Below are 22,113 nucleotides of genomic sequence, written 5' to 3'. Positions count from 1 at the left end.
CTTCAGATATATGCAGTAGATTTTCTACTGAAAATACACTGTTTTAAAATGCATTAGCATGACTTGGTATAACATTTAGTACTAATGGGTTTTACAGAAAAAAATAAAACCACTTCTCTTTTTTAGCTATAGATCAGCAGTTCACATCTGTAACCACTCTTCTGTTGAGGCTCTCTTTCCATCACACGTGACTGACAGAAACCTCAGCCCTGACTGAATCTAGCAGTTATCTCCTGCACCTTGGCCCTTGGATGATGATGGGGAGATAACCACATTGTTGCCCTTAAACACTAGGCTGAGCGCTCACCAAACTGAGTGCTCAGCAGTGCCTGAAACAGTTGTTTCACACCTCCTCAAGCCCCCCAACAACTTCCCTCCTAGGAGGGAGCTTTGCTCCTGCTACACACACAAAATAATCAGGAATTTTTGCACAAAACTCTTAACTTTGTGCCCCAGATTCTAAAATCTCCTTGGATTCATACCTCCTCTCCTCTTTTCTCATCCCTATGACAATGGGAAAATATTCTTCAGCTTCTGTCCAAGGCTCATCTCACTGTCTTGATCAGGATGCCCTCTTCCGGCCTCCTTTACACACACTTACCATTTTTTGAGCCATCACCTTGCTTAATGTTCTGCCACATTTGTTTGAGAATCTCCTGGTTACCCTCTCTTCCCGTGACTTTCATAAACACACCCTCTAACTGTATTCTCCACACAGTTCAGGTGGTCCTTCTCCCATGGTTTAGTGGCTCCCTCTGATACCTTGGGTACATCTTCAACTCTGTAGTCTGTCCCCTGTCTCTCCAGCTTCATCCCGTGACATTCTCTCTCTCCTACTCTGCATTCTAGATATATTTCTTCTTTTTTAAATTTCAGTTTCCAAATGTTTTCTGCTTTCTTTTAACCTCTAAGACTTAGTGCATATTGTTTCTCCATTCCGGAATGTTCTCCTCTGCCCACTTTATAGCCCAAGTCATCCTTTGCTTGTCTAACTAGTGGCTTTCTAAATTAGATTGGCTTTCCTTGTGCTGTCCGGTAGTATCCTATTCTTTTAGCATAACACTCATTAAATTTTACTGAGCTATAGGTTTAGATGCCATCCTTTTTTATGCATTGTAGAGACCTATTTTGTTTAGTTCACCATTATATCTCCGTAGGTGGAAGATTTTCTTTAATGATTCCTGCGCATTTATATTCAAGAGACATCACCATTCTTTTCTTAGGAACATTTTTTGAAATTATTAAGCCAGTGAATTTTCAAGTTGAGTTCAAGTGTTCCCGCAGGATACCTTGTTTGTACAAAAACTAGGTAGCTCTGTGACATTTTTCTCCATGTATGCTATAGGGCTTTGGAGGGCAGGGACTTTTCCTGTTTCTTTAGCATTGCATAGATTTTTGAATAAAATAAATTGAACTTAAGTGGGACACAGAAATGTATTAATTTTGGAAATTATTTAAAATAGCTGCTCCTTAGATCTCAACTAAGAAAGTTCTAGCCTCTGACATTAACTAGCCTTATAATTAAGACATGCTCCCAGGGACCTCCCTGGTGGCGCAGTGGTTAGGAATCCGCCTGCCAGTGCAAGGGATACGGGTTCAAGCCCTTGTCCGGGAATATCCCTCATGCCACGGAGCAACTAAGCCCTTGCACCACAACTACTTGAGCCTGCATTCTACAGCCTGCGAGCCACAACTACTGAGCCCACGTGCCACAACTACTGAAGCTGGCACTCCTAGAGCCTGTGCTCCGCAACAGGAGAGGCCACCTCGGTGATGAGAAGCCCACGCACCACAAGGAAGAGTAGCTCCCACTCGCCGCAACTAGAGAAAACCCACGCGCAGCAACGAAGACCCAATGCAGCCAAAAATAAATAAATAGATAACTTTATTAAAAAAAATAAAGACATGCTCCTCATTGCATTGGCTTCAGTTTCCTCATTTGTAAAATTCTGATTCTACAATGTAACTGAATAAGCACTGAAGCTTTAATCAAGCAAAACACTAATCCTATATATTCTGCCTTTTCAAAGGTATATAGTCTCTGAACTGTGGTTTTACAAGTGCATAATTTTAAATATATTCATCTATGAATTCCACAGAGTTAAGTAAATATTATTCATTTGTGTAAATTAAAGTTTTTCCTGCATGAAAAAGTGTAGTTGAATCACAGTAATATTTTAAGTTATTTTAATTTTTGGTTTTAGTTACAGGCCAGAAAATGTGAAAGGTCTGGTTGCAAAGGAAAATAAAATATTACTAAATTTATCTCACTTTACATTAAAAAAAAAGCCTCAGGAATTTGGAATACTTGTGATGGTGATGCACAAATAATACATTAAATACTCTCCTTCCAAATTTACTGATTTAATAAAAATTTGTATATTTTTCTCACTACACTGTAACATTCTTTTATTAAAATAAGAGATTAACTGTATTTATGTAAAAATCAAGTTACATGTTCTTCCTTTCATGTTTATTTGGTTTCTGGATTGTTGGTGGCAAAGTTCCTCTTTAAGATGTGGAGTCTCCTCTGAGTTACGGGTGGGCACTGGACAGAAGAGAAACACAGTGTGTCCCAGTCACCGCAGGCAGCGGTGACTCCTACCAGCAGTTCCCATCCTTTCACCCATAAAATCAGCATAAAATCGACCTAGCTTTGCCAGGTCAGATCTTGTATCTGGAAAGTAATCCCCAGGGAACAGAAAGTTCCGTCATTGTGCATAAATTTGAAAATTGGACTATTATCATTTTTTTCAGAGCTCTTTTGTTTCTTCCTCTGCAGTCCTTGTGAAGAGTTGCTGCCAACATGTGTCAGATACGGGGTAAACCTAACCACACAGGCAGTAACTAAGTTAATCCATTTCAGATATGGATTGCACATGATTATAATACATTTTTGGGTGCTGAAGTGTAACACGCATTTAATGAAAAGAAAAGAAATAGGGTATTTTCCACTATGTGACTAAACCGATATTTGCTGTTTTCATGTATTCACTTGTTCATCCTCTGTGAAAGAACAGGCCAGACGGGACAGAGAAAACTGCGTAGTGTAAGGGATGAAGAAAAGTGAGGGAGGAAGACGTAATTAGGTAAATGCTGCAAACAGCAGGGCGAAGTATTAGGGCTGTCCAACAAGACAGCTATCCTGGCTTTAAGGTGTAAGTATAAGGAATCTGTCATATTTTCTCAAACGGTAACTGTAAAATTGAGGTTGTTTAAAAGGGATATTTAAAATATTCACATTGAAACTCTCTAACTCCATTATTTATAAGAAGGGACTATTCCACATTTCTGCATGATGACTTGTTTATAGGGCCATTAGTTATTGTGTTAATTTATCAAGATAATAACTTTTGTTTACTATTTCATGAAGAATCCATCATACACTTTTGTTTTATGAGATGCAAATCTTAATAACTACTGTTCTGGTAAAATTGCCACATAAATACACACACACATACATATATGTGAGCACATATATATGTTTTCCAACATAATTTCTACAGGAAATTAATGTTTCAGTATTTTTAGGTGATCTACACATGTCACAGTCATTTTAGAAATGTACACATTTTGTTTTACATGAAGGCATAATCATTTAATACTAGCTCCATAAATTAGTAATGCATTATTCTTATATAAGATGTTTTAAATGATTTTTATGTAGAAACTTTTTATTCCTTAGTAAAAAGGTTAATTGTAGAAAGTATGCTTCCTTTTTATTTAAGTTAAAATATTTGAAAAAAATATTTTTGAGCCTAATAAGTAATACAGCAGGAGAAGCCGCCTCCTGCTCAAAATGTTGCTGGTAATTACTGAGTTTTGAGATTAAATACTTGAAATTATGCATCCTTGGACTGTATTTTTTAAAAAGCAATATGGTATAGTGGAAATAATGGGATTGAGCCGTAATTTTTTACTGACTGGGTACGTAAAGTGGTATTTTTGATATTTTGATCCTGTCTTGTCGGTTGTGCTTGTTACTTATATTGGGCTTTCAAAGGCTTTTTCGGAAGTATTATTATCCTTTGTACAGTACCCTTTTAAAGCACATTTGCAGTATTCAGAAGTATGTTATTGACAGAATTAAAAGATACGTATGCAACCAAAATATTTTTTAGTGTTAATTAAAAAGACTTCTTTTTATTATGCTAAGTAGAAGAGAAATAGTGTGAAGAAATAACGAAAATGAAAACCAGTGCGAAAATTTATAAAACAACATTGATTTTTATATATGAATAACTGGATATAATATAGTAGAAAAATATCTATGAAATACCCCAAAAATGTCAGTTGTATTTTAAACAAGCTTGATGCCTTATGCCTACCAACTTATCTATTGTTTGAAAAGCTGATTTATGGTGTTGCAAATACAGGATTTCAAAAGTGAACCTTGATATAAAACAAACATTATTACTGTGTTTATACACTTTTATTGAGGATTTTATTTTCTTTTTCATTTTTTAAATTGAAGTATAGTCGATGTACAATAAATAAATTTAAGTTACAGGTATACAGCATAGTGATTCACAATTTTTAAAGGTTATATTCCATTTATAGTTACTACAAAATACTGGCTATATTCCATGTGTTGTACAATACATCCTTGTAGCTTATTTATTTTGTACATAATAGTTTGTACCTCTTAATCCCCTACCCCTATTTTGCCCCTCCCCTTCCTTCTCCCCACTGGTAACTACTCATTTGTTCTCCACATCTGTGAGTCTGTTTCTTTTTTGTTATATTCACTAGTTTGTTTTATTTTTTTAGATTCCACATATAAGTGATATCATACAGTACTTGTCTTTCTCTGACTTGTTTCGCTTAGCATAATACCCTCCAAGTCCTTCCATGTTGTTGCAAATGACAAAATTTCATTCCTTTTTTATGGCTGAGTAGTATTCCATTGTGTGTGTGTGTGTGTGTGTGTGTGTGTGTGTGTGTGTGTGTGCATACACATACATACCGCATCTTCTTTATCCATTCATCTGTCAGTGGACACTTAGGTTGCTTCCATATCTTGGTAATTGTAAATAATGCTGCTGTGAACATTGGGGTTCATGTATCTTTTCGAATTGGTGTTTACATTTTTTTTCAGATATATATCCAGGAGTGGAATTGCTGGATCATATGGTAGTTCTTCTACTTTTAGTTTTTTGAGGAACCTCCATACTGTTTTCCACAGTGGCTGCACCAATTTACACTCCCATCAATAGTGTAGGAGGGCTCCCTTTTCTCCGCATCCTTGCCGACATTTGCTATTTGTGTTCTTTTTGATGATAGCCATTCTGACAGGTGTGAGGTGATATCTCATTGTGGTTTTAGTTTGCATTTCTCTGATGATAATGATGTTGAGCATCTTTTCATGGGCCTGTTCACCATATGCATGTCCTCTTTGGAAAAATGTCTTTTAGGATTTTAAATGGAAATTTAAGATGTTGTATTTTAGTCTAGTTTCTGAGGGCTGTAATATAATTGATTACATATTTACCACATTTATATTTTTCTTTTCAAATTAAAACCAGTATATTAAGTGGAGTTAAATCTGAAAATTTATATTTCAGAATCTTAAAATCTAAGGTATATAAGTAAAACATGAGTTGCTAAAAGAAATAATATATATTTTTTTCTTAACTAGTCAAAGACACGTTCCTTTCCCTAAGCAGTTATCAGAAATAATATTTTTAATAATCTGACCAAGTTATTCGTTTTATTATTCCTGTTCCAAAGGTCATTAAAACCCTTAAACTATCAAAATATTTAATTTTGAACCTCATCAACTGTAAATATTTAAAGAAAAAATTTTAAATTATTAGAAAAAGTAGCTTTGACACTTTTAAGAGTATTTGAACAAGACTGTTGCTATAAATGTGTTATTTTCTCTGTTTAATGCTCTGTGTCAATTATTTACAGATCCGGAGTTATTGTGGAAGTTCCCAGAGGACTTTGCAGACCAGGTTGGACCCACATAATTTTTCAAAAGCATTTAAAATTGGAGAATTAATGATTATTACTACTGTTACTACTACTACTATGATTACTACATATGAATTGATTTAAGTATTTTCTCTTGATCAACTCTTGAGAATAAAAAGCCATGTGTGCAGAATACATGGAAAATGTTTTGAAGTTACCAGGTAGATGCGTGATGAAGAGGCCCTTTCGTGAAGCTATTAGGAAGTGAATGTTTACAGTTTCATGATGTTTTTATACTCTTTTAATGTGTCTGTGGAATATATATTTGGAAACAAACATTTCCCCATCAGAAAACTTGATGATGTGGTACTTTGAGGGATACCCTTCTGTAAGTAAGACAGTAAGAAGTAGTAACTGCTATAACCAAGAGGTCAATTCTACCCTTGTTACAGTAATGTTCGAATCATTAACATATATAAGTTGAATTGACATTATTTTCTTATTTTAAAATAATTCTTCTCTATGGCTTTTGTTTTCTTAAAATGGGAGACTTGGAAATGAATTTACTGCATTTGTATTTTAATTATAATATTCTCTAGTTCCTTAAGTATTTTGTATAGCCAAACTATGAATTATTTTGACATAATGTATGTAAAATTTTAAAATCTTTATAATGGATTTATCATTTTGAAGTGAATTATATGGTTAACCATACAAATTTAAATTTTTATATAAACAAGTACTACTGGAAATCTGATGAGCAGGTTCCTTTTTTTGTCTACAAAGAAATGGGGTAAAACAATCTTGTCACTTAAAATTATAACAGTACAAGCTTAACCATAAGTTAAGTTCACAGGTATGATTCTCATAATTTACCAAAATAAAAGCTGATAAAAGTATTCATTTTAAAGCAGTTCATTCAGAGATATACAGATACATGTGATTTTGATGTGGAAGAATAATTTTCTACATGTGAAAATCAGTATAGAGGATTAGGAAATGTCACTGAAAAAGTAAGTTAAATGAGCATGTTAAATACTAATTAGATCTAGTGCAGTCCTTGACTGTTCTTTCACATAAAAAGAGAGCATGTACTCTTAATTTGTTTTTAGCCCCTTGGAGAAAGAATAGATTTATAAGTATCTTAAGTATATAAAATAAGTCCCCACAGTGAAGACATGATTTGTACATATGAGGCTTAATTGGGTTTGTTTCCCAGTAATGGGAAGTTAGGTTAGACACTTGTTGACTAATGTTACTGTTTTGAAATACCAATACTATTCCTCTCTTGGTCTTTCTAGTTATCTCTGGTCTAACCTCCTGTCCAGATTCATTTTTCTTTTCTTTTCTAACTTCTACCTCTTAAACTGCCCCTGAGAATTCCTAGGGTATCTGAAGGCTCCTAACTTTGGGTTCATGTAAGGGTGATAGTGTACTTGTCGAGTTCAGCTACAGTAAATTTTTCAGTGAGACCAGCTATTGCTGTTCCTCTTTGTGACAGATAAACTGGTTCTAGGAATGTTTTAGCTGTTGCTTTGTCTCCCAGATTTCTGAGGTCAGTGGAACATTAATAAGCCCTCACATACTAAGTAAAACATAAAAGCATTTGACCATGTAATGGTGATGAGCATTTGTAACCCCCAGGATTCCAGGGCATAGCGGTTCTTACAGACTTTTTGAAGGTTAGAGCTGAAAGGAGCTTTAGATACCATTTTGTCTTACTACTTCAGTTTATATTTAAAGAAACAAAACTTCATATAGGAATCCAGCCAAGGGCCTTGAAGAATGGTTTTTCTATATGCTTTTTGGTGAATATTCTGCATACTACAGATGACACAAGTACTCTGTGTGTATTTCTCATCCTTCTTATCTTTTACTGCTTTCCTATACTAATTGTCTACTTCTTCCTAAACAGCCTTTTCACTGGATCTGAGACTGCTTCAGTAAGAATAATTCTTAATCTCTCCTTATTTAGCTCTTAACATGTACTAGGCACTATGCTAGGTGCTTATGTGCACAACTGATTTTATCTTCAAATTCTCCCAGTACTGCTGGGAGATAGTATCAGCCCTGAAACTGAGACTTAAGTAAGAAACTTGCCTGATAACACACTGCTTAGAAGAGGCAGAGCTAGCTGAGACTTGAGGGCAAGTTGGTCTAACTCAGAAGCATGTGTTATTAGCAAGGAAGCCGTATGATTCCTTCTGCTTGGAATGCTGACCCAAACCCTACTCACTTATTTTAGTTCTTTTAGAAAAAGTTTATTAGAAGTTTTTCCCCCAGTATCTTTATAATTTGAAAGCAGTGTGTTGTTTAATCCAAAGAAATGATACCAATCTGTTTAGTCCTTTAGTTGTACCACATACAGCTCTTGGTCCATCATAGGCATTGGCTTATTATATACTTCTTTGCATGTGTTTTCCTTCTTTTGGCAATAGAACCACCAATGGGACAACCCATATCACATTTCAGGAGTTGTAATTAATTTTTGTTGTTGTTTTTTGTACCGTGGAGAATTTTGTGTAGGAGAGTAGGAGATGAAACTATAAACATAAACTGGACTGGGTCTTGGCAACAATGAAAGGCCTTGCTGAAGAGTTGGTCCTTCAAATGAACTTAAGGAGAGTGTGATATAACAAGATAAGTCTGTTAGGAATATTGATTTGGAAGAGATTTCAGTATGGATTGGTTGTGGGAGAAACTGGAGGCAAGGAAGTGAGTTGGCTTTGCAGTAGTGCCGCTGAGGAGCAGGAAGGATCTGAAAGAGTTGGTTACATTAGGAATGAAGTAGAGGATGAGTGTGTTAACCTGAAACAAATAGACTGCCATTCGGGATCAGCAGAGAATTGCAGCTCGGGGTCTGCAACCATGGCGAGCCAGGTGCAAGTTCCTGCGTGACGAGGGAAGGAGAACCTTTTATCCAGGAGAGAGGAAGTCAGAAGAGCTGTGTAAACAAAGAGGCCGTGGCTTTTCATTGGCTGAGTCCTTGCAGGAAAGAACAGTATTTCTTCTTCCTTTTGGGTTCCACCATGGTCACAGGGTGTGAGAGCTCCCCCTTCTGGTCACCCCACTCTATTTAATTCAGGTTTTTGTTTATTAATTTTTTACAAGTGTAAAGGGGGGAAAGAGAGACTGCGTGCAAAGGTGTTTTGGGGAGCATGGGGTGGAGAAGAATAGTGACGAGAGAATGAGTTTCTTTTTGGCACTTTGAGAAATCTTGAATTATCTTCCATGCAAGTGATGGGAGGGGACTTTGGAGATTTAGGAAAAATGGAGGGTTTGCAACCTTCGGAAATAGAAAGGTGTGAATGAATTTGAGGATTTACAGACCGATTTAGTTGATGTCAGATTTATGTTTTGCAAATACATTGAGAGCTGTGGCTGAGAAGATTAATGCAGAACAAATCTTCCCATCCATGCTGCTGATAATTGCAACATCTCCTATTACCTTTGTGAGTTCACCACTTCTGTATAAAATGAGTAATTTTGTTTCTTTTGGCTGCTGTCAAGCTAAGCTCTCCATTGTTCTTATATTCCTGTTGCTCACATTTATACTTAATAGCTTGACGCTGTTTTTCACAATACTTGACTTTTCCCGGGTACTTTCTGCTTGTTATTTCATGGTCCACTTTTCTATAGGTGTGCTGCTTTCATGAACCATCGGCCTCTTAGAGCCACGGCTAGTCTGTATTTCTTGAGTGAGAGGAGTCAGGCTTTGGGAGCAAACTGTACAGAGTGGTCAGAACTAAAATCTTATAAATGCTGGGGGCAGCTTTGCATTTGAATCACGGCTCTGTATTTACAGATTGCATGAAGTGTTGCTTTCGGCAGGGGTTTTCTCTCTCTTAGTTCCTCACCTGCAAAATAGGGCTGACGTTGCTACTCTGACAAAAGTTAGGGTAGGAATGACGTCTACGAAGCAGAGTGAGTGCCTGGCACATAGAAAGCACTCCATAAATGGGAGCCGATAGTTCTACTGTTACACTGTAATGCCACGAACGTTTATTAGTGTATGATGAGGAATAGATAAAACTGTTTTATTTAGAGTATTGTTTTTATAGTTTGATAACAAGTTTGAGAATTTCACTGCTTTATAGATCTCCAGAAAGATGTATAATTTTATAGTGTCAGGGAAGAAGAAATTTTCCTCTACCCTTCTAAGTCCTTCTGGCTGGCTTAAGAATTACATTGACATGAAACAGATTAACAGGAGAAGAATCAAACAAAAGTGTACACATGGGAGAGACCCAGGAAGACTAGTAAGCGGCCAGAATGGCTGAAACCCTCCCCTTAAATACCATCTTCAGCTAAAGACAAAAGAGGATTTTGGGGGTCATGGTTTGGAACCTCAAAGGGGAGGAAAGCAATTCACATGGAGAGGGAGAAGCAAATGTTTGGTAAACACGTGTTTACTGGGTCTGGCAGGGACAAGGGGGCACAGAGTGGACTCTGATCTCTCTAGTCTAGTTCCCCCACCACACCTGGCCCATGTTCTTTGCAGGTATCTCTGGTGATGGCTCTCTTCTGGGAACAGGCCCTCTCTCTAAATTCTTTTAGGCAGTTACCGGGGAGGGAATAAGAAAAACTTCCCGAGTCTTGGTTTCTTAACAGTAATCAATCTGAATAAATCTTCTGCCAGAGACACACTTTGTGGTGACAAATATTGCTCCCCGATGGTAGCATGAGAGACGTCTTCAGGATGGCTCCCAGCAGAAGTCATAGGACCATGGAGCCATCCTCTGCTAGTAATGGCCAACACACAGAAATCATTAGGTCCATCTGCTTGGTTTCTAGATAGGAAAAATAAGGTGATGAGGCACTGACCCCAGGTCATATTTCTTGTTTACCTTTAACTCTTCACTCTTGCAGTATTTTTCCCGCTTTCACACAAACTGCAGGCCTTTCATGATTCTGGGCCATTTCTTATGTCTCAGATGCCGTTTTCCATTTCTCTGATGTGCTTCCTTTGTAATACAACTTAGATGCTTTACCTGCTGTGATATATTGAAGCGTTCCTCTTTCTGTGTTCCGTAGGCATTTTTGTGTTTGGGGGTTTACTGCGTTACCTGACGTGGAGGAGTTGTTCTTGTGCATCTTATTTCAGGGGATGCTCCGACTTAAGCTTCTTTCTCAAGCCATGGACTTTTATATATTTATTTTTGACTTCTGTGTCCCCCACTCAGCTGCTGTACTCAATCTGTCATCAAATCTTACTGCTCGTGCCTCTTTTATGTCTTGTAAATCTGTCCATTTCTCTTCACTTCTAGGGTCCTTTCCTTAATTCACATCCTCCTAACTCTCCTTTTCACCTCTATTTTTGTACCTATTTAATGTATTCTCCACAGTGTAGCTAGAATGATCTGTAAGACGAATGATCTCACTAAAGGGCAAATACTGCTACTGACATCACTCCTGTCACTGGTTCCTTACTGCGTGCTAGGCAGTTTTCTAACTACTTTACCTGTAGTAGCCCAATTAATCCTTATAGTACCCTTATAAGCCTAAGGGGCTACTGTAATTCCCATTTTACAGATGAAGAAACAGAACTGCAGAGTACTTAATTGATATAGCAGGAGTCACACAGCAATAAGTAGCAGAGCCATTGTTCCAAGCCAGTGTGACCCCAGAGCCTGCTGTACTAAATGCTTATTGAACTCAGTTCTCCCCACTGACACCTTCAAGATAAAGTCCAGCCTTCTTACCATGATCAAGCCCCTCGTTCAAGGCCTTTGTTTATATCTTTAGCCTCGTATTTCTGTCTCCCTTTCCCATTGTCTAATACAAAAGTGGTCTGCATTTCATAGCGAACAACAGTTTCCCTTATGTACTCACCATCCATTTACATTCTCCCTTTGAACATGGGAGTCCTTCAGCCTGAAATGGTAGTCTCCTCCTTGCTCTCCCCTTTGCTTGTCTTTCTGGTCTCAGCTCGGAGGTCATATCTTCTGAGAAGCCCTTTGTTTGTCATGGGTCTGGATTGGATGTACTTCATTGGAGTTCCCTCAGCATTTTATGTTTCCCATGTTATGGCACTGAGATCTGTCATCTCTTTACTTTCTATTTACCCCATTAGACCAACGATCTCTGAGACTAGTATTAAAGAATAATTTTTAAAAGAAAATAAAATCGTGACTCCTACACAAATAGAAGATTTTATTTTGTAGAAGTGTTTTATTTTTTTAACTCGTTAACTGGCAAGGGCATCAGTAAAATGCTATAACCTATTCAAAGGAGAGTTCAAAGTATCACGATTATATAGGTAAATCAGGAATATTGTAATATATTTTCAGTGACTTTTTTACATGGGGGGGTGAGGGAGGAGGGGGCATCAGCTTTCCCTCCATCGGACGTGTCTGTGGACAAATATCATTTGCGATGCTGTCATTTATCTACAACTTACAGGATTATAGAATAGCTTAGACAGTGAAAAATGCAGGGCCCTGAAAAGAGGGTGTCAGATGATGGCTTGTTTTTCATTGAAGACAGCCAGTAACCTTCGGTCCATTTCAAGTTTTACAATTTTTCCCTGCAGTCTTCCTCTTTATCTGGCAAGCATAATAACATCAAACAAAGATTATTCTAGATAACAAGTCCCATTAGGTTTGGCCTGATTATTTACATAGGCAGGACAGGAGTGTTAATTTAGCCTATAAGCCTCCATGAATTTACATATCCAGGGCCATGCAGTGTAGAACAATTACTATATCTACAAAATCAACTTCTTTCTGGAAGTTTTTATAAGGAATTTCAGATTAGACTTTTAAAAGTGTCTGTTTCTAGATAATCCCAAAGCTAGGAAACCAAGTCCAAGAAAATATCTTTCCCAGATTTTATGTGTACTATCTGTAATATTCGTAAATTCCTCTCAAGCTTAACAAATTTGCTAAGGTTCCTGGGCCATGAGGAAGGGACCTTCTTTAACACTGTCAGGCAGGCATTAGGCCAGGTTTCCTGGGAGGGCTTTGTAGGCTCCCTAAGTATAGTTAACCTTTATTCCTTCCAAGTGCCTTGACATGGCTGATTAAACAAGCATGTTTCTCAAAAAGGACACTTTAAGTAAGGCCTTGGTTGTTAGTCAGTTTTTCCACTTATATCCTGGTAAAGTGAATGACAGATTTTTATTAAACTTATGCAAATAATAATATTGCAATGAAAAGTAAAGGGACTTAGTAAGAGTTTCTGAATTCTGGGAGGGAAGGAATCAGTGAGAACTAGATGTAATTTAAAAATTATATTTCAGTTTACAGGAGCAGGGTTTACAGAATTATTGTGGGTTACAGACAGCTTAGGAAGAGAGGAAAGGGCTTCCTTATATGTCCAGAAAATAGAGCATTAAAACAGCATCAATATTTCAGACAATAAAATTTCCATTAGTTTATCTAACACAATGCAGTAAATTATTGTTCTGCTGGATCTTGGCTTAGCAGTTTCATGAAACTTTCTGCTTCTTGACTAAAAGAGTCTTGGAAATCCTGACTCAGTCCAGTGGAATGGCCTCAACGTTGTCTCAGTGATGTCAGTTCAGAGACCTGTACCCAAGCGTCTGTTCTTTGAAGTGTCAGGAGTTTGAAGTACCTGATACAACCCCTTTCCACAAAGCTCTGAGGCTGACCTTCTTTGTTGAAAACAAACTGTGGCCTCTAGCTTATGGCAGTCCTCAGGGTATCAGAAACAAAAGTAAACTGTCTGTAGATGACAGAAACTTAATGGATATGGTTAATTTATTAATGATTATTTTCAAGTGTGAAATGTCTACTGAGGGTTCATAATAAAAATAAAATATGGAAAAGGAAATTTGTTTCCGTTGTATGAAAAATGAAGGTAATAAAGCCATTCAAAAAAAGTTTTAGACAAAACGTGTGTAAGACCAACAAGTAAGCCTGTTTTCGAAGGAGCCAGTTCAGGTTTTGCCTGATTTATGAAAATGGGTGAACAAAATTTATAGAGGAAATATCTTGAGATATAAAATACAATAATCCTGAGGCATAATATAGCAAGAGTATACCCAGAATATCAAGTGAAGAGATTCATTGTATCTGGAGTAGGGCCTAGACGAATATATTTTTGTAAAACTTCAAGGGTAAGTCTAAGGTGCATATCCAGTTCGGAACCACTGGCTTAGAAGATATAAAGAATTTAAAATAAAGAACTCATGTTGCGACCAAGTGGAATTTTAAGTAATAACTGAAATTATAACTGGCAATATTATACTATTGTTGCCTAATACTATCAGGCAAAGCACTGTCAGTAGTCTGATAGTATAGGAAAATGCAGCAGAACTATTTCGTAAGAGTTTGACTCTTGTTTTCCTGGAGAGTAAAACATATTCTGGAGACCAGGGGCATTGGCATGTCTCTGGAAACGTCCCATAAAGCATGTGATTTCTGAAATATTCATATTCATAAAATTTACATGTACAAATTTAACCTAGGGCATGTACAAATATAACCTGGGTATACCTCTTCTGATTTGCCAGCTTTTTGTGTAATAATAATAATAGTTATATCAGACAACTCTCATGATAATAATATATCAAACAAACCAAATTACTTCTAGCATCTCATTTTATAAGGCAAGAGTATACATTCCTGTGATTTTCAGGGAATCTCTAGGAAATCTCCAAGGTAGTTTTAGTTATAAAACATAGCCTGAAAGTTTTAAATTTTGTTTCTGCATTCAGAATCTGAGTTTGGGAAGGCAAAATTGAAAAAGTTGTTAGAAGATTTGGCTGTTTGATTAAGATGGGCTCCATAGGTGCCTGAGAAGCAACACTTGATTATCTGTTTAATCAAAGTGAGAGGGCTTCCCTGGTGGTGCAGTGGTTGAGAGTCCACCTGCCAATGCAGGGGACACGGGTTCGTGCCCCAGTCCAGGAGGATCCCACATGCCGCGGAGCGGCTGGGCCCGTGAGCCATGGCCACTGAGCCTGCGCGTCCAGAACCTGTGCTCCGCAATGGGAGAGGCCGCAACAGTGAGAGGCCTGCGTACCGCAAAAAAAAAAAAAATCACAGTGACAATAAAATATTTAAAAGTAAATATAGACGGTAACACAATTGAATAGTTCTTTCATAAATGAGGAACTTTTGTACCTCCCCACTCTGCCCGAATAATAGAAGACCTAGTAAAGTCAGTATCAAGGACAGAGAATTATTCTGTTAAGACACAGAGTTCTGGCTATCTCAGAGGTACACGGAGGTGAGGATAACTTTTCATGTTGCAGGCGAAAGCGTTAATCAGGAATCCAAGGAAGCAAGCCCATCAAAACTGAGTGAACTTTAAAAATTCTTACAGCTTCTTTTCAGTCAGGTATTACCAAACATTTTAAGTTTTATTCATTGTGCTCTGTCATAGTCAAGAAGAAACTGACACTTAGAGACATATCTCAGAGATCTGCAAGGTCAGACTAATTTCATTATCATCACCATCATAATTGTGTCATTTGTGTTAACATGTAGTGCATCCATGATTGCTATCTTCAAATGAATTCATGTATCTTTTAAAAATTTATCAGTTTTAATTTCTAATGCACTACATTTCAATAGTTATTACATAAACACTAGCTCTTCACCATCCTCAGCAAGGCCCAAGAATATAGAGGTAAAAAACAAAAAAAGCCCAAGAATTGCTGTTTTAGGATAAAACTATTCTTTGAAAAAACAAAACAAAACACACAGTTGTATTTATCTGATACTGTTGTTCCTAGTGTAGTCTTAACCACTCATATTAATCATAACTTTTAACCTAAATAACTAACTTCTGTTTCACAGAAAAAGAAAAAACAAAAAACACTTGGGGGACAGATAACTGAGCACCTTGTGTCCTGCACAAGCATTTTACAAGACTCCCAGACATGGTACCCATCATACCACTTTCTAACACCACACACCTCCCGATTAGATCTCTATATAGTGGCCAAAATGAACAAGTTTATTAAAATGAGCCAAAAGTGTAGGATTTTCACAGCACACAAAAATAAAAAGTATATAGACTTAAATATGCTTAGTAATCAGTGTTTTTAGTATTCTATCTTAGAAATTATCTAGGTTCATAATACATTATATATAATGTATCATGTAATGTATAATACAATGAGTATACATTGACTAACTCAATATCAGTTCAATATTTTGGTTACCTAAAGGTTTTCAGAATTATGTTTTAGCAGATACATTACAAAATATAGTTACTGTTGAAATAAAGCTTACCAGAATAACGATACAGTTTGGTTGAGTAGAAATTTACACCTTTTGTAACCTTAAACAGTATGCCATTTGTTCATCAAACCTGTATACATTTAGGAAAAACAACCCCAAATAGAATGAATGTATGCTTATATTGTACTTAATATTGATACATCAGAGAAGTCCCAGCTATATTTATTAAACTAAATTGATAGAACTAGGTGTTTGCTAAGGATTTTCCTTAATTATGTGAATTTGAATTCACCAAGAACTTTTTTGAAGTCTAGCCCATCTGAAGTATTAGAAGTTCAGTTTCCTTATTTTATAGGACTTTCAGGAATAATCAATTTATGCTCATTTCTCTCTATAAGCCAATCAGAATAGCGCTCCTTTAATTTAGTTAAAATTTTTGTAAAGGACTTTGTTTTTCAGAGCAGCTTAAGGTTCACAACAAAATTGAGAGGAAGGTACAGTGATTTCCCATTTACCCTGCCCCACGTTTGCATAGCCTCCTGCATTCTCAGCATCATTTACCAGATGGTGCGCTGTTGACCAAGGATGAACCTACACTGATACATAATGACCCAAAGTCCGTAGTTTGCCTTAGGTTCACTCTTGCCATTGTACAGTCTGTGGGTTTAGACAAATGTATAATGACATGTATCCATCACTCTAATATCATATGGGTATTTTCACCGCCCTAAAAATGCTCTGTGCCCCGCCTAGTTATTCCTCCCTGCCGTCCCCAGCCCTAGCAACCACTTATCTTTTTATTGTCTCCATAGTTTTGCCTTTTCCAGAATATCATACAGAGAAACCATACAGTATGTAGCCTTTTCAGATTGGCTTCTTTCACTTAGTAATATGCATTTAAGGTTCCTTAAAGTTCCTCCATGTCTTCTTATGGCTTCGTAGCTTATTTCTTTTTAGTGCTGACAAATATTCCATTGTCGTAAGTACCACAGTTTATCCATGTTCCTACTGAAGCACATCTTGATTGCATCCAAGTTTTGGCAATTATGAATAAAGCTGCTATAAACATCCACCTGCAGGAGTTTAATTTGTGAGACTTTATATTCTAGTTTATTGATACTCTCTGGAGATAGAGTACCATTTCACACCAACTCAGTAAGAACAAAGGCCTTTCTGAATTATAGACATAGAGACTCACAGACACCAACAATTTTGATCATATTTTTAGGTATACTTTACATAGTGAACAGATAATATAGATAGGTAGGAAGCTGAAAGATACATTGTTAAAAGCAATGCTATATTTTACAAGACCTTTTTAGTTACGTTTATGGTTGTTACTTTTATGATATCAGAGGTGAAAATTTTGCCAAATATTGAACAAGTTTACTTAACCTAGGCAATTAGCATGTGCCTAAAGCTGCCTTAAAAATACTCATAGAATACTTCCTTTTTTTTTTTTTGCAAGGTACTAGTCTGGCAACATAAGGCTGTAAACAGAAAGACGTGTGGTCCTTGCCTTCCAGGAGTCTTATTATTGGGGAGGAAGATTGGTTTGGGAATCAGAAGTGAACTAATATTCTGTTTCTACTTCTAACTTGAATGTACGACTTCAAGGAAATCATTTTTACTCTCTGAGGTTCAATTTTCTCCTCTGTAAATGGGGGACACAAGTTGCTTATTGTTTTTACAATACTTGGTTCTACGTATAATTCCAACAGAAGGCCGGGTGTAATATGTGCCATGAAAGTTACGCACAATGCAGTGTAGACGTTCTGGGAAGGAAGACCTCACCCATTTAAACAGGCTAAGAGGGAAGTAGTAAGTTTAGACTAATTGTGCTGGTGATGGCAGTATTTAGTATATTTTGGTAGTTTCTAGGATTAAAAGGCTTGGGGAGGGAAGACCATGTTTATATAGAATAGCAAGAAGCCACTTTAAAAAGGAGATTGAAGACAGAAGCTAGAACTAATTTCTGTAGCAAGAAGTGACAGAGATGGCAAGATGACAACTACTACCTGAACACACACCGTGCATTATTTTTTTCTAATACTAGATAAATAAAGATAAGTATAAGAAGTTGTCAGCTCAGAAGGACCTCGTAGTCCAGTAGGGGAGACAAAATTATTCATAATATACCGTCTGTTCTGTAATACTAACGGACAGGTTGTAACGGTGGTTCCCACAAGATTGCCTCACAGCTGCAAGCGGAGGGTTTAGCTTTGGACCGCAGTGGTGAGGTGTGCCTCCCTCTTTAAGATAAGCAGAAAGAAGGAAGACTGATGTCAGGGGCTTATTGATAAAAGACAGTATTCTGGGAGGACTCAGTTTCAGGGTTGTTGAAAGTACCTTTGTTCCTTAAATCGTCTTGATTGTCATTCTTATGCTGGCGTGACTTGAGAGAAAGGGGTAATGGGATGTGAGAGGAAAGTTTATCCTGGATATTCCGCCTTGGTCCTACTACATTATTGTCTCTTGCTTCCCCAAGAATTGTTGTCAGTTGGTACATGCAGAACAAGGGCAGTGCAGTTGGTGTACTTGAAGGGTGTGAATCTTCATTCATTACTTCTGGGACTGAGAGTTATCAGAGGCCAGCAGTAGAGAAAGTGGTTTACAGGTCTCTAAGCGGGCGTTGGAACGATATTTGGGAAGAGAACGTAGTTGTGGCATTGGGTGCATGTTTACAGGTCTCTAAGTGGGCACTCGAAGGATATTTGGGAAGAGAGTGTAGTTGTGGCATTGGGTGCATGTTTACAGGTCTCTAAGTGGGCGTTCAAAGGATATTTGGGAAGAGAATGTAGTTGTGGCATTGGGTACATGTTTACAGGTATCTAAGCGGGCGTTCGAAGGATATTTGGGAAGAGAATGTAGTTGTGGCATGTTTTACTTGCATTCTGATATCCACGTGGCGATGCTGGTGTTTGGCAGGTGTGTGTGGAAGGGGATCTTTAAGCCTTGCACCACTGAGTGTATTCTTGGACTTGGTCCTCTTTTAGGGTAAGAGTGGAGGATACTGTCATATATATATTTAGGGTAACTGATGGTGACACCCTGTTGTATTAGAAGCGCAGAATGATGAAATTATTTTGTGATTTGCAATTGATGTGGAATGATAGCTAAAGACATTATAATTTTATTTCTTGCATTAAATAAAATACTTTTTTTTTTTTGGATAGTATAAATTGGAGTTTGAATTCTGTCAGTTATATGCTTGGTTCCATCAAACTACAGGGTAGGCATTCAGCAAATGAGAGGGCGTGGTCAGATTCCCTTCATGCCCTGCCCTGGCTTTTCCTAGATCCTGTTTCTTTTTTTGGTGGCATTTCTGTTTTTACTGCCCATTTTTCTTCTTCTCCTTTTTTTTTTTTTTTTTTTTTTTTTTTTTTTGTGGTCGAGTTCTACTTATTCTTAGACCTTAGCTTGAAAATTAATCCTTCTTTGAAGGTTTTCCTGACCTCCCAGGCAACCTGTCTGTACTTCTGTGTAGCCTCTTGCATTTACCTCTATATTTTACAGTTTTATTTTCATTCTTTCTTTTTTCAAATGTCTCTATCTCCCCTACTCTGTATGTATTCTTATTTTTCAGTCACCACATCTAGCACAGTGGCTCATACATAATAAGGTCTGAATAAATGTATTTTGAATTACTAGTTGAATAGATGAAAGGAAGTTGAGTAAACTCATTATAGATTATTTTAACCTTCTTGGAAAAATAGGAGCAAGATAACCTTCTAAGCAGAATAGATATGAGGGTGTGGAATATTAAATTTTGAAAGATTTCAGACTGGTGTTATGACACATATAATAGGGATTCATCACACTGTGAATGAAAAGATGCGGCTCAGTGGAGGGCTCAGGCAACATGAAGGTTTAGTAGGTCCACCACTGTTCGTTCATGACGAGCACCTGCCTGTGTGTACCTTCTCTCTTTCTCACATTTCTGTTGAAGGTTAAAAAAAATTAAAAATCAATATATACTGACACACTAGTATGGCTCTCATGGTAGATAACTAAAAAACACCCTTGGTAATGCATTGAGAAACGTTCACATATTACATAATTATTTTAAATTACAATAATAAAAATTCCATTAATTAAGCAAATCTTGGTAGAAACTAATTAAGAAAACTTGGTGGAATTCAACAGTTTGAATTACAGTTCTGAGCAAATAGTAGTAAGAAACTATGTAATATACAGTAATAAAAGAACATTTTAAATCTTAGCCCTCAGCTGTATCTTTGTAGGTCTTTTGTAATTGTAGGTAACTTGCTAGTTAGCTGATTCCAAAACAAATATACTCATGAGCGCTGTATACAGTTTTCATGTTCAGCAGTATCTGGTAGCTGGTCTGCGTGGTTTAGGAAGAATGCCTGTTCTTTATTTAAAAAAATGTTTTACGCATCCATCATTTCCAAAATGTATTTCTTTTAATAATTTTAAAGGGATTTGATCGCAATAAATAAAGTCTTTCATGATTTGAAATTGCGGTAGATTGATAGCTGGACATTTTATAATTATGCTTCTTGCATCAAGCATAAAATCTAAATTATTTGGGAATAATTTATTCAATCTGAATACTTTCAAAATAAATATTTAAACAATTACAGATACTTTTAAAAACTGGATTTCTTTCTTTCCTCGTTTGGATTTGATTCTGTCATTTTATACTACCAGTTGATTATATCAGGCACAGAAAATAAATTTAATTGCATTCTATACCAACTATTGTTTTTCCAAATGGAAAGAACAAATTGTCTTGAACCAGTTTTTTATGTGTGATGGTTAATTTTTATTTTACTACCACTATGAATATTTCCATTATATATGAACATGTATTTTTGATTTCTTAATTTTTAATGAAATTAAATCTTATAAAGAGAGATGATGGCTAATTTAAGAGAATTATAATCATATCAAGACTGTATACTTTGTTTCATTTTCCATTTTATCAGTGATTTATCTTAACAACCCTAAAATATAAATTATTTCTTATAATTTGCTTTGTAGATACACATAGTGTTATCTGTTTTGCACATTCCTGTGTCAAAAAAAGAAGAATCATAATAAAACATAAGTGGCAAGCATGTGGGAAAGTGCTTAAAATTAAGTCCAAGATCATCACCATAATTATATCTTTCTATCTTTCTTCATGTAGGCAAGATTTGTTTCCTTTGTAAATGCAGTGCTAGAAAGCTCAAGGCAAAATGTGATCATGTTCTTATTTTACCTGCATGCTTGTCTTATATTTTCTACTGTTAAAATTTTAAAGTTTTATTGCAAACAGGGAAACTAATTTGGAAAAACATAGTGAGAAATTTTGCTTTAGAGCTGAGGTATTTATTGGAATACAGAACTGTGTAATCTAGCAAACTCCTATTGAAAAGAATATTTTTGCATACATTTTAGATAGTAAAATTTGAAATCTCCTGAAAAAATGACCTTATTTTTCTGCTGAAGGGTGAACAGGTTTTACTTTAATGAGCTCTTAGAGGTGAGGGGTTTTATACTTATTTTTATAGCAGTGAAATTATTATATTCTAACTATGCAAATAATTTAGACCAATCCTGGAAGGTCTGGCATTACTCAACAACCTATAGAAATTAAGTAATAATAGATGATGCAGATTGAAAAAGATAAATGTGGTTTCACAAGAACTTACTTTGTATTGAGCATTAAACATTTGATAAAAGTCACTTTGGAATTTAGTTCTACAACGGGTTCTGAATCTTTGAGACAAAGCGTTAGGAAATAATTTTTTTCAAGATGATGTAGCATAGGCTGATGAATCAGAAGCCATTCTCCTGAAATCAGGAGAAAAAAAGTTAAATTTAATATAGTGGCATGAAAGTCTCTCTACCAGTTCAAAATGTTACATTTCACATTTTTCTTTATTTTTAGCTTAAAAAGAAGTTAAAATTAATTAACTATGAAACAAAGGATGGAAGCAAAAGTAGCATGTTTTCAGATATTACTTGGTGGAGAAATTAAAATCTTTCAAATTGACATAAAGTCAATATTAATTTACATGGAGTATGTTACTTT

The 22,113-nt window shown here is 36.3% G+C and overlaps 1 protein-coding gene across 1 annotated transcript in view; it reads left to right on the top strand.

The window, feature by feature from the left end:
- DENND1B (DENN domain containing 1B) overlaps nucleotides 1-22,113 on the top strand; it is a 247,938-nt gene that overhangs the window by 58,815 nt on the left and 167,010 nt on the right. Inside the window, exon 3 of the mRNA XM_065878083.1 lies at nucleotides 5,914-5,957. Coding sequence (XP_065734155.1) covers nucleotides 5,914-5,957 — 44 coding nt within the window. The remainder of the gene's footprint in view (nucleotides 1-5,913; nucleotides 5,958-22,113) is intronic.

This window comes from Phocoena phocoena, chromosome 1 (genome assembly GCF_963924675.1).
Source record: "Phocoena phocoena chromosome 1, mPhoPho1.1, whole genome shotgun sequence".
Taxonomy (NCBI): domain Eukaryota; kingdom Metazoa; phylum Chordata; class Mammalia; order Artiodactyla; family Phocoenidae; genus Phocoena; species Phocoena phocoena.
Note: the sequence above shows the minus strand (reverse complement) of the source record. Positions and strands in the feature narration are given on the sequence as shown.